At 37.0% G+C, this 13078-nt stretch overlaps 5 protein-coding genes across 6 annotated transcripts; 3 read left to right on the top strand and 2 right to left on the bottom strand.

Moving 5' to 3' along the window:
- Positions 1-207: 207 nt before the first annotated feature.
- Positions 208-3842, bottom strand: LOC105974342 (Polynucleotide adenylyltransferase family protein). Its single transcript, XM_012999422.2, has 15 exons — positions 3412-3842; positions 3023-3153; positions 2788-2905; positions 2640-2692; positions 2511-2560; positions 2293-2391; positions 2072-2181; positions 1846-1973; positions 1673-1739; positions 1475-1558; positions 1309-1371; positions 1082-1226; positions 840-1007; positions 653-750; positions 208-558 (listed from the first exon to the last, which is right to left on the bottom strand). Exons 1-15 carry the CDS (start codon positions 3760-3762, stop codon positions 454-456), a joined length of 1770 nt encoding a protein of 589 aa, XP_012854876.2. The 5' UTR covers positions 3763-3842; the 3' UTR covers positions 208-453.
- Positions 3843-3941: 99 nt separating this feature from the next.
- On the top strand, positions 3942-5066 carry LOC105974242 (uncharacterized). Its single transcript, XM_012999311.2, has 3 exons — positions 3942-4070; positions 4398-4508; positions 4672-5066. The coding sequence occupies exons 2-3, from the start codon at positions 4412-4414 to the stop codon at positions 4893-4895; spliced, it is 321 nt and encodes a 106-aa protein (XP_012854765.2). The 5' UTR covers positions 3942-4070; positions 4398-4411; the 3' UTR covers positions 4896-5066.
- A 149-nt stretch (positions 5067-5215) lies between these two features.
- Positions 5216-7477, top strand: LOC105974226 (Pentatricopeptide repeat (PPR-like) superfamily protein). The gene has a single exon (XM_012999292.2). It carries the CDS (start codon positions 5279-5281, stop codon positions 7280-7282), a length of 2004 nt encoding a protein of 667 aa, XP_012854746.2. The 5' UTR covers positions 5216-5278; the 3' UTR covers positions 7283-7477.
- An 857-nt stretch (positions 7478-8334) lies between these two features.
- On the top strand, positions 8335-10589 carry XRCC2 (homolog of X-ray repair cross complementing 2 (XRCC2)). Its single transcript, XM_012999582.2, has 10 exons — positions 8335-8588; positions 8710-8857; positions 8949-9064; positions 9170-9240; positions 9321-9383; positions 9571-9708; positions 9845-9935; positions 10049-10085; positions 10185-10276; positions 10366-10589. Exons 1-10 carry the CDS (start codon positions 8406-8408, stop codon positions 10387-10389), a joined length of 963 nt encoding a protein of 320 aa, XP_012855036.2. The 5' UTR covers positions 8335-8405; the 3' UTR covers positions 10390-10589.
- On the bottom strand, positions 10460-11946 carry ABCI1 (non-intrinsic ABC protein 10). Of its 2 annotated transcripts, none has more exons than XM_012999581.2 (2): positions 11778-11946; positions 10460-11444 (listed from the first exon to the last, which is right to left on the bottom strand). In XM_012999581.2, the coding sequence occupies exon 2, from the start codon at positions 11359-11361 to the stop codon at positions 10672-10674; it is 690 nt and encodes a 229-aa protein (XP_012855035.1). In that variant the 5' UTR covers positions 11362-11444; positions 11778-11946; the 3' UTR covers positions 10460-10671. The 2 variants fall into 2 exon arrangements, with proteins under 2 accessions (XP_012855035.1, XP_088672034.1); XM_088815908.1 differs by having other exon boundaries at positions 10460-11537; positions 11778-11918.
- Between the last annotated feature and the right edge of the window lie 1132 nt (positions 11947-13078).

Below are 13078 nucleotides of genomic sequence, written 5' to 3'. Positions count from 1 at the left end.
TGGTTGTTAAATCGTAAATGGAATCGGCAAAATCGTGTTTCCGAAAATAAGAATCGTAAAATTCATAAATAGTAATACGGATATAATACGATATAGTGCGATAAATCATAAATATTAATGCAACTAAGTCGTATTATAATGCGATATAATCGAATCGAGAAAGTTGATACGATAATTTATAAATAGATTATGTCGTGCAATAATTCGTAAATCGTAAGATCATTAAGTAGTATAATGCGATGTAATACGAAACAAAAGAGATTATATGGCACATTGCTCATCTCTTAGCTCTAATTTCCAAATCTAATATAGTTTGGGGCCGTATGTATTTCTGTACACAATGTCGGATAATTTATATAATTCGAATTCAAAACCCCAACTCGTAAAAAAAACAACATACTAAAAAATGACTTTAAGCAACCGAAAGAATTCCAGAAAGTTCGTTTATAAGTTTTACTCTGTCCTAGCTCGTTTCGATTGAGTTTGATTCATCCAATCGATGCATTCTTCCGCAGAACCAGACGGATTTGCAAGCTGCCATTCGAGCAGTTTTTGTTGCTGCAGAAAAACGAGCGACAAAAAAATTAAAATAAAAAAGGAATTAAATTTGCATAATTAAGTAGTTTAATTCAAATATAATACTAATTAATACCCATTCTTTCACTATTGGCCCTCCAGATTTTAGGTGCAACATACTCATGATTTCTCTGCCATTCACTAGTGGTTTCAAATCCCACACTTTATCCAACCCTAATATAAAAAAAAAATCCCGTTTCGATTAATTTCGTTAATGTGTTGTTGGAGATCGAGATAGTGAAGAATTAAGATAATGCGCGTACCCATTTCAAGAATTGCATTCTCCACCCTGTTAAATAATTCTTTTCTCCCGTTAAATTCCGTTTCTTCACTTGATGAATTTTTAATCGAAACAATATCTTTTGGGTATAAGAGCAAAGAAACCATAAGTGCAGCGCGCCAAAATTCTTTGATTTCTCGAAGAAGTAACCCTAAAAATGAAAGAACGACCGTTCAAAGATATATATTAAGACTAAATTTGAAGGAATAGAGTGACAATTTTTACCAGTTAATATCCGGAGCTTCGAAGCAGCTGGAACATCAATAGTTTCTTTATGCTTATCACCCTCAATAATTTCGAAAGTCTCGTCTTTTATGATTAAAGGAATCAAGGATAAAAGTTTTTCTGCTGCAAGATGAATGCTAATTACCTGCACAAAAAGATATTTTTTTTATCTGAAATATTTTCTAATCAATTAAAAAAAAAAGAAAAAAACGGGCTGTATGTCATACGTTATCTGCATCACTAGCCTTCAACTTGAGAGAAGTTCGAAAAATGTAGCTTACGACTGGAATCTGTTAAAAAAATTCCAAAATCATTACAAAAACAGATCGAGAACGAAACGAGAAGACTCTTCACATTTATCTAAGTAATGGATAAAGTACGCTAAATCGTTACCTTTTTCCCTTTTTTGTCTTTGTAAACAGCATTTCTAAAGGGTAGAAGCAAAGCCGCATACAGACAGAGCCTCTTCTGGTCATCCTTTAAAAACCAAAAACGAACCTTAAAATTTGTGCGAAAATACGTATTTCTGAATGTTCTTACATTCATCTGAAGACACAAATGTTAACATGCATGTACGAACTCAATACTCACAGTGAAGGAGGAAGATTCTACTAACTGCAAAAGTCTCGATGCGGAATCCATGTAAGCAACACAAAGCCTAGTCACAGATGCAATAAATACGATAATTAGATTAAAAAAAATAGCCATAATAAACAGAGAGGTATTCTTAACCAAAAGTTATATTCGAAACTAAAAAAAAATACCGATCACATTCTTCTGGAGTTGAAGGTTCGATATCAGACGGAACACTAAATACAGCCCAAAAGAGCTGCAATTCAGAGATGTACGTAATTGCCTTTACGGGTTCATTGCCAGATACCATTAAATCAATCTGCATCAATGTATAGATAAATACAACAAATGTTAAAAACACTAAATATATATCAAGAAAACAGAGAATTGAAGATTCAGCCCTATACGAAAGCATACCTCGTGACCAATACGCTCTCTGCTAATTTTATCAGCAATAGCGGCTTTAACATCGTTGTCTGCAGCAGCTATCTTCAATTCTTCGTCTAACACGAATCCGAATCTCGCACCTAACATTTATTTATTTAATAAAATAAGATTGAATCTCATATAATACATAAATGTGTGTGTTTTTTTTTCCTTAGCAAAATATACAAAAACAGAAGTTGCTAGTCGATTACCAAACCGTATAGCTCGAAGAACTCGAAGAGGGTCGTCTAAAAATGTCTGCTTTGGAGGTAGCGGAGTCACTATTTTCCCAGATTTCAAGTCTGCAATGCCTATAGACGGTTGATAAAAGAAAGATTAATTTAACGAGGAATAAAAGGTAGTCGTCATAGCTAATAACATGTTGGAATCGATTCGAATGAAAATATTAAAACCTTCAAACTCGTATTACCTCTTTCTGTAAAATCTTCAACTGAACTTGTGTTGATGTTGTAGAATAAGCTGTTAACGGAAAAAGATAAAAATCATCGAATACAAAGACATAAAGATCACGGGAAACGACGAGTGTTAAGACAAGAACCTATTGATTGTTAAATCCCTTCGAAAAGCATCCTCTTCAGGCGTGCCAAACCTCTGCAAGAAAACATTTTGCACTTAAAAAAAGTGTTCTTTGATAATACGGAATAAGCCCGTCTGGCCTAGTTTTTGTAATAATACATAGTAAGCACCATAGTTGGGATACGACTATTCTCACTGTAGTCTTCAGCTCGTAAGTTGACAAAGTCAATCCATACATCCAAAAGACGCATTCTTGCTGTTTCCAAATGCTTCGACTGATCAGGATTGCTGAGTCATCGTCATAAGAAAACAATATTAAGCAACAAACACTTAAAAATCGAATCTTGTGCAACAAAGTAGTGCAAAAATTCAAATACTTAAATGGTGAGATTCGAGTAAAAGTACCACTGTATAACACCGATTCCATGAGTTTCTTCTCCGGTAGACGACAAATACTCGTTCACTTTTTCGCAGAATTCCCTTCCCAACATATCGTCAAGAGCGATATCAATATCGCAACATTCTTTACCCAAGAGCTGCAGTAAAAAGAATAGAACACCGAGTAAACATTCATCAAATAGATACAAATATTGATCAAATCACAGAAACTCATATATATATTTCTAACCAAGTAACGATTTTTATTTTATTTAATTTACAAATCAAACCACAATCTTTTGTATGCATGATCAATTCAAAATATGAAATTTCTTCCACCCTTTTCAGCAATTAACAAAGTAATACTAATCCAACCCTTCAATTACAAAAAAAAAAAAAAAAAAAAAAAAAAAAACCTTATCGCGAACCCAGCCACCAGCGACGCGGAGCTGGGTTTGGAGAGTGAAGTGGCGGAGAACTTGAAGAAGACGGTCGAATATTTCCGTCTCCTTTTCCGTCAGATCAATACGGTCTTTCACTTGAATTGACGGCGGAGATGTATGCATTGCTGCTCTGACAGAAGCACTTCTGGAGAAGCAGAAGCTATGACAATAGCGACGAAAAGTCAACGGCCCCCGCTTCGGATTACGGCTGCTGAAAGTGGGCGGAGTGGAGAGAGAGAGCGGCGAGAATTTGAATGGGTTTAAGGAGAGAGAAAACGGGGTTTTGGAAGATGAAGTGAATAAACGGGGGTTAAGAAATTTCATCGCCTCTCGGAATAAATATAAATAAATATCAAAATCTTTTAATTATTAAAGGTAAATAAAATACACGCAACCCCCCCACTACTCCACTCCAGAAAATAAAATTAAATAAAAAAAAAGACCTTTTAATTTCTTCTTCAAGATTTCGATTTTAGACCGATCACTTTGAAAATCCCAACAGAATTCTATCTTATAATAATACCCAGTTTGTCTGAAATCTGGAATTAGTATACCCCTTCAAGATTCTTGAATTTTAGCTCAGTCTTTTAGAAGAAGAAGAACGAAAACTCCTAATTTCGATTCAATTTGAAGTGAGCTTGTTTATGATCTAGAATGGCAAGATCATCAATGTAGTATCAGTTTTGATGTTTCTGGAAATATGATTCAATGAGAACAAAAAAATTGGGTCTTTGATGAAATTTGATTTTGTATGGAGATAATTGAATTGCACACCATCTGTTTGTGAAATTTCCTCTGAGAAAGTGACTTGTGCATTTCTTGCAGTGAGATTTGTATCTGCTTTTGATTGTTCATCCTGTCTTTGACTTGCTACGTATTCCTTGTAATACATACATATCAATGTTGAGCTTCTGATTTTGCATACTTAAATTGGTTTTGCACTCTTTCTTGATTTATAGGTTGGAGAAAAGCTATGACGGGGGTCGTAAACAAGTTTTTCGTTACATCGATATTCATGTGTGTAGCTCCTATTGCTATTCTATATGGCTTTAACCTCAACTTATTCCCTGGTAAGCTTCCGTTTCCCAACTTCGTATATACCTTCTTTACGTTTTCTTAGCTATTCAAATTGTCAAAACGGTTGTTTAAGTAATTTTCAACTCTGTTTTAGCAGTTGCTTTGACATGCAATCGAAACTGATCATTGTTTTGCGTGTGATTATCTGGTTTGAAGGTACAACTGGTTTGTCTCCCGAGTCGACGACACTGTGGAGTGGGGTTCTCGCTGTCGTCTCTGTCAACGCGGTTATAGCGTGGTACATTTACATGGCCATGAAAGAGCCTTCGGACAAACACGAGCCAGATCCCAAGTTTCTTGCAGATGCAAAGGCTAGCATAAACTCGTCTGGACCCACAAATGAAGTTGACTCGTTACCGAACCGCACAAAACGAGAATAGCTGATTATTTCGACTCGATACAATCATGAGTTCTTGTTCAAGGATTGTAAAAGGTCATGATAGTGATTTTGTATTTGTTTTTTAAATTGTTTCATGGATTAGATAAGGTACAATCTTTGTTTTCCAAGTTTATTTATTATTAATTTTTAGCTTAATAATTTTATAACTGAATCGAAATTGATGATATTTTTTTTTGTTAAATTCGATTCATTAAACACAACAAATCAAGCTGAAATTATTGGCTAATTCCTTTTGAAGTTTATAAATCATAAATAAATAAAATAATTATATTATCCAAAATATTCTATATAAAAAAAAAGAAAACAAAAAAACATCGGATTCGTGCAATAATAGGTAGTACACTAAACACTGTCTGATTCTTGATGATCTTTCTTCCTCGTCTGCAAAAGCGTTTCTTTCACACGCTGCCCAAATTCCCTACGTCCTGCTTACAAGCTTATGTTCGTTGTCGAATTCGAACAACTCACACACTCTCCAACAATGGCTTCATTGATTTCTTCGACAGCCTTCTCCATCATTGCGTCAGCAGTACTAATGGAAGCTGTAATCACGAGCGACCCGTTAAACAGATCCACGCGCAAATCATACTTACATCCTCGTTGTTTTCGTCGGCTTTCTTGTCGGCCAGACTTATTTCTTCATACTCGAAATTATCCCTTTTGAACGATGCACGGAAGGTGTTTGATAGAAGTCCTGAAGATTGCTTTTTTAGCTCTCTTTTCTGGAACTCGATGCTACGCGCTTATGTTTCGGATTTTAGGTACGAAAATGCTATCGAATTGTATCGCCGAATGCGAGAATTCGGTGTACAGCAAGATGGCTTTTGTTTTCCTTTGATTATAAAGGCCTGTGCGATGAGGGGCGATGTTCGATTGTGCAGAAGCGTTCACTGTCATGTTACACAAATGGGGTTTAGGAATAATCTGCATGTCAATAATGAGCTGGTGGGAATGTACGGGGAGATTGGCCTGAACGAGGTTGCCCTACAGGTGTTCGATCGAATGCCTCTGAGAAGTTGTGTTTCTTGGAATGTTGTGTTATCAGGTTTCACCAAAAATCACGACTGTGAAGGTGCATTCGCAATCTTTTCTAGAATGGAGAACGAGGGGTGGGAGCCAAATTCCGTGACTTGGACTTCGTTGATTTCGAGTTTCGCTCGGTGCGATTTTAGAGATAAGACATGGGAGCTCTACGTTTTGATGAGAGAGAAATGTGTGTGTGCTACTGCAGAATCAATTGCAGTTGTTATATCAGTGTGCGATCAAACACCCATTAGAGGCTCGATTGTGCATGCACACGTAATATCAGCTGGTTTCGAAAAGTACATATTCGTCATAAACGCTCTTATAAGCATGTACGGGAAAAATGGGGATGTAGAAAAAGCAGAGTATCTCTTCTCCGGTATAGAATCAAAGAGTATAGTGAGCTGGAACGCTTTAATATCTGCATACGCGCAGTCACGTTTATGTGACGAAGCTCTCTCAGCTTTTCTTCGGCTGAATTCAACGGCAAGGCCTAACGTGGTTAGCTGGACTGCAGTTATTAACGCATTCGCCACTAGCGACGAGCATAAACCGACGACTCTGGAACTGTTTCGAAATATGCAATTCGCTCGAGTTTCAGCCAATGCTGTGACAGTTGCTACAGTGTTATCAGTTTGTGCTGAGTTATCAGCACTGCCACTCGGTAGAGAAATCCACGCACACACAATCAGAAAGCTAATCGATAGCGATATATTAGTGAAAAACGGCTTAATCAACATTTACATGAAATGCAGCTGCTTGAGGAAAGGGTATTCGGTTTTCGAAGGAACGGTTTGCAAAGATATAATCTCGTGGAATACAATGATCACGGGATATGGCATCCACGGGCTCGGAAAAGATGCCCTGGGAATATTCCATCGGATGGTGAGTGAAGGAATCAAGCCAGACGAGGTTACGTTCGTTGCTGTACTTTCCGCATGCAGTCACTCGGGACTTGTTGCAGAAGGCAATGAGCTTTTCGAACAGATGAATAGAGTGTTTCGAATCGAGCCGAAGATCGAACACTACGCATGTATGGTGGATCTTTTCGGGCGGGCGGGTCTTCTCAACGAAGCGGGTCGGGTCTTGAAGAGCATGCCCATGGAGCCGAATGTGCACGTTTGGGGAGCCTTTTTGAATACTTGTAAAATGCATGAGAATACGGATTTTGCCGAAGAGATTTGTTCTCGGATTTTCGATCTCGAGACCGAGGGTACTATGGGTAGTTATATGTTGCTGTCGAATTTGTACGCGGCGAATAAGAGGTGGGACCAGTCTGCTGATGTCAGGCTGTCGGCGAAGAAGAGGGGTTTGAAGAAGATAGCTGGGCAGAGTTGGATTTGAATACAAAGGAATTTCATGGGCAGAGTTGATTTTAGTTATTGCTTCTAAATTATTCTTTTTCTTTTTATTTTCTAGGGTAAATTACAAACACCCCCTGAGGTATGGTCAAATTACAAAAACACCCCTCTTGTTTGGATAATTACAACCACCCCCTCAACTCATCAAATTTAGTGGAATCTTCGAGATTATATTGAATATTATCACTTTTGTACCCGTTTTATCCCATTCAAACACTACATTATGAAGCAAGATGATCATAATATGTGATTTTTAGCTTGTATATATCAGTTTGTGGTGCATCGGAAACTGTATTTTTTACACAAAAAGAGTACAAACTAGAGCACATTTCACGGAATCTAGATGATTATGTTGAATTTGGCACCATAAAGGTGGAGGTCTAAGAAAAAATCATAGTTGAGGGGGTAGATGTAATTATCCAAACAAGAGGGGGGTTTTGTAATTTGACCATACCTCAGGGGGTGTTTGTAATTTACCATATTTTCTATAAAGTTTATTTTAGGGTAAATTATGAAAACCACCCTGAACTTAAGCTAAATAACGAAAAACACCCCAATCTATTCGTAATTACCAAAAACCCCCTGAGGTTTGTTTCCGTCTTACACCATTCCCTTACCGTCTGACGTTTCACGGTTTTCTTTTTTTATTCGAGGGAATAGGCTTTACATAATTTCAAATATTTCTTTTATTCTCACCTATTTGACAGAAGGTATAATAGATTATACACATTTTCTCTTAAAAAACTCGATCAACAGTTAATAAAAGGGGTTTTTTGGTAGTTACAGATAGGTGGGGGTATGTTTCGTTATTTAACCTAAGTTCAGGGAGTTTTCGCAATTTACCCATTAATTTATTTAATTTTTGCCTTTGATCGGTTGACTAAATCAATTGATAATTAAATTGTTTTGAAATTAATGATTTATAGTTTTATACTTCTTTTTCTAGTGTTTTTATTTTATTTTATTTAACTTCATTTTCGTGTAATAAAATATATTTATTTTTTTATTAAAATAAATTATATATTTTCATTTTCGTTTAAAATTAAAATCATACACATAAATTTATTTTTTACTTTCTTCCCGCCATAGGCAAGAGCAGAGGAAAGATGACGTCACCATTTTCATGGATCAAAGCAGACGAGACAGCAAAAGAGGCACTCGTCAGAATCCTCACGGAACGGCCACTAGTCCAATTGCCGGCGCCACTGCACCGGCTGCCCCTCCGCGTCGGCAACGTAGTGGAAATCGTGGGGCCCTCTCCTTCAGCCAAAACCCTAATCCTTATCCAGGTGTGAAAAACATCATTTTGAGCTCCACCCATCAATTGCAGTGATCAATTACTACTCCGTTTATGAATTTTCGAACTAAATCTGAAAAAGAAAAAAAAAACTTCATAATTTTCTTTTATAGGCTGCGATAAATTGTATTTTGCCTAAAGAGTGGAAGGGTGTGCAATATGGCGGGCTGGAGCGATCTGTGTGTTTCATTGATTTGGAGTGCCGTTTTGATGTTTGCAGCATCGCGCAAGCGTTGGAACGGCGAATTATTAGGGCTAATGGTAATCTTTTTTTTTTTTCCTTCTCCGAGCAGAAATGATTATTCTTGTAATGAATTTGCAATTAGTAATTTGTTTCCCAATTGACTATTAGGATCGAGAAGTAAACGCAACGAGGATGAATATGACAAGGAATTGTTTGCAGCATGCATGAGGCGATTTTTGTATACGCGATGTTACAATAGTTTCGAATTTCTTGCTACTCTTAAGGTGAAAAATCATCGTTCGTTGCTGTATTTATTCATTCTTAGTTGAAGTGTCGGTTTTCGAATTTCGTTATGTATTCTTTCTCTGAGGATTCACCCAATATTGCAGACATTGCATTTTCAGCTTCGGAAAGAGAAGGAAAAGCAAACTAGTGATGTTTATATGCTTATGATCGACAGGTTTGTTCAACAATGAATATAAAATTTCGTATAGATATTCAATTTTTGAAATATCTTATATGCAATCATTTGACCTCCAGTATCGGAGCTTTTTACTGGATGGATCGTGCTTTACCATCTTCATCATCAGGGAGCAACAATAGGTGAGATGGCTCGATGGTTCTCACTAGTTGATGTCGCTTTCTTAACTTTCTTGTCTTGGGGAGTTCGGGTTTTTACGAGTCCATGTGCCGTTTCTTTTATTCTCTCCTCATCGAATTAGCTTCTTCTCAATGTCCACTTGTAGTTTCTCGTTTATCTATTTATCTATTTTTTTCTTCTTAAGGACAGAAAGAGTATCTCTCTTCAGACTGTGGCAGAAACTATAGTTCATGAGATTCAGAGGCTGGTTTTGATGCATCCGATGATTGTTTTAGCTACCAAATCAGCTACGTTTGGCGATAAGCAATCAACGAATGAATTGATAAGGTCAGTGACAGATATTAGATATTTTGTTAACGATGCATACGAACAAAGTCGATTTTACTTTACCATTAATGCTACTGGGTTGTTGTATCTCTTGTTCTGTTTACACGTCTGGAAAATTAGCATCTCTTGCTTTCAGATATTCAGGTAAAAGATCCAATGAAAGGCTATCGGATTCAAGATTTCTTCAGAATCTACCGTATCGTGACTACATGCCGTCAGCATGGCAGGTATAATTAACCCCATCTTCTATACCCTCAGGCATATTTGACATCATTGTTTAAATAATAAATAATTTCCAATTTTTCCTACAATAAACTTGATATTTCTTCGGTTACTGCAGTCCTTTGTTTCGCACAGGATACTTTTTCGAGCTTCAGGTTTGAATACACAAACTCTACATAAATATATACGATTTTCTTGTTGGTTTTCTTTGTATGCAATAAGCATATGCTTGCTCTGCTTATCCTGCACTGCAGACAGCGAAAGCAGACACCAAAAACGTTCGACTTTTTTCACAGAATGGCTGTTGCCATCACTCAAATTCTCGGACAAGTTTATAGTCAATGATGTAAGACAATTTTTTTCTATTACAGTATTACTTCATAGAAAAACTGTTCATTAAATTACTCAGATTCAGTTTATTATTATTTATTACAGGATGGTCTCATAGAAATTTTATGAAGTGGATGCAGAATCTGGATTCTGGACCAGTACAAGTGGAAAAGCAGATTGTTCCAAGAGGCAGAATCGCTTCTCTAGTTATCGAGCTTTTTATTTGGTGTAACTTAAAACGAGTAACAAACTACTAAAGATTCAATAAAGAAATCGACATATTCGTTTCTGTCAAAAAAAATCTGCAACCAAAATAATCAATTTAGACAGCAATGGACACTCACTGCTACAATTTAACCAAAATTACATATATAAATCAATAATTTGATAGGATTATCATAAACAAGAAAATTAATCCGGTCCACCACGGTCAAGCATGTCAACCAAAGTCATCCTCCTCGGAAACCTAGGCGGCAGCCTCAAAATCAACGAATCTTGAATATCAATAGGCAAATGTGTGGCCACAATAACAATCCCACCTTTCTTCCTATGCTCCTTAATAATAAACTCGAGCAATCTCGTCCCTTCATCATCCAACGCAACCGACGGCTCGTCAAGCAACCAAATCGGCCTATCGATAGCCAACAGCCTCGCCAGCTGCACCCTCTTCCGTTGACCCATGGAAAGCATTCTTGCTTTCTCCTTCATCAATCTTCCGAGCCCCATAAGCTCAATTGCAGGTATGGATTTCCCCTGTTTTCCTTCGAGAATTTCGAACCACTGAACATTATCAAGAACTGTGAATTTCTCTTTGATTGCGTCTTTTAGCGAGAGCCAGTTCAGCTGGAGCTTGTACTGATGGAAAACGCCCGATTCGGTTATGTTGTGTCCGTTCCAGAGTATTTCACCGGCCGATGGTTTGGAGAAGCCAGCTAGCATTCGTAGGAGTGTACTTTTGCCTGAACCATTTGTACCTGTCAGGACGAGCGCTCCTCCGTCGTGGAGGGAGACATTTACGTGGCGGAGAATTTGCTGAGCGTTTCTCATGCAAGAAACATTGCTGAGCAGAAGACGGGGGATTGGGGGTTTACGCAGACTCATTGATGGATTATTGGAGTTTTCCAATTATCAGAAGCAAAAAGACGCTGAAATCCGAAAAAAATGCTGCTCCATCAACCAATTTCCTGTTTAAAGGTAATTGTTCGAAATCAATGAAGAGTTTCGACAAATTCGGAGTTTTTAATTGGAAAGATATAGACTTTACAGTATGTGAGTACCTACAAGAAAATGCAAATAAATCAAGAGATTTGATTTTAATCCATGATTGGAACATGTTATGTTGTTTTTTAACAGAATTTGAAGATTTCAATGGATCTCTAGCCCCCTCTAGAAATTGAGCTACATACTGAAACTGAAACCCTAAAATGCAAAATCAGAAGAACCGAAGGGAGTGCAATTTTTCACAATTTATTGGCAGAAAATTAGAATGATAAATAAATGAACAGCGTGTGGCGTACCTCGCCGGAATGAGAGTTATTCAAACAGCCGCGCGTAGAACAGACGCGGAAGCCATCGCCGGCGAGAAGTTATGGCCGATTCAGACGATTTTAGGTTTACTGTGCAGAAAGTTTGCAGTAAAACCAACTCCGTGTTTGGCTGTTAAGAAATGCAAGGACTTGTATGAATATTTAATCAATAAAATTAATAAGTTTTTTATTTTTATTCATTTTGGTAGAATATAAAATAGGGTAAAGTTCATTTTACCTACCTGAACTATATCCAACGTATAAAAATCCCCCCTGTACTTCAAAATGTACCAAAACGGCCCTTCCGTTTAAAATCCGTCTTCCCTCGCTGACGTGGCATGTTGACTCTTTTCAATTATTACATTTATTCCAACTGTTATTTTTTTAGACAAATTTACCCCTCTGTTTAATTATTTCTTCACCTCAACAATTACTTTTACGAAAGGAAAAAAAAAAGAGATTTAAATATAAGATTTTTCAGAGCCATATAAATGACGTCATTCGCCGGCGAATGAACCAACATCCAACTGAAGTGAAACTCCAATAAAACCAAAAATAAAATAAAATTTGATTCTATCGAAATTAATTCCCGAGAAATTGACAATTAAGTTGTGGATTTGAAGAAATAAGGGTTTACAGATAACCCTTCTTGCATCGTTCACCTCTTGAAATCCCACTGCAAAAAGAAAAGAAAGAAGAAAAACTAAATGACAATCGCCACGCCAGATCCGTTTTCCGGTCGTCAGCCGTTCGTAACGCCGCAACGAGGCTCGTCTTCCAACCAAAAGCTGTTCGCTCACCGCCTCTTCCAACTGAATCACTATGCGTGTGTCTTTGTGAATCGAGAAGTATGCAATTGAAACTTAAATATTTCATCTGTGGTATAGCAAAAAAAAATGGCATGGAAGATTGGTTGAGAAACTTTGAATTCTATGTAACGGTTGACTCTACTCTGTCTGTGTGTGAAGAAAGGGTGAATTGCCAATGTTGAAATTAAATTTTGGCAATTTAAAAAGGCAATTGGCCCATGGAAAATCGGAACTAAGAAGAGTAAGAAATGGATGCAATATACATTTCCAGCCCACCAAACTTCACATCAATTTCTACAGGTTCGGCAATGGGGAAAAGAAAAAAGAAAAAAATTAGAAAAATTATGGAGGAAGACGGAGAAGAAGGAAGAAGAAGATTTTGGGGGCAAAAGTGGAAAATCTAATTAAAACTAACGGTTTTCCTATATCTACTAACGGTGTTAATTTTTTTGACATATTTAACGTTGACCAATAAAAGGGAGG

This window comes from Erythranthe guttata, chromosome 3 (genome assembly GCF_056151865.1).
Source record: "Erythranthe guttata isolate IM_541 chromosome 3, IM_541, whole genome shotgun sequence".
Classification (NCBI taxonomy): Eukaryota; Viridiplantae; Streptophyta; class Magnoliopsida; order Lamiales; family Phrymaceae; genus Erythranthe; species Erythranthe guttata.
This window is presented reverse-complemented; position numbering and strand designations above follow the sequence as displayed.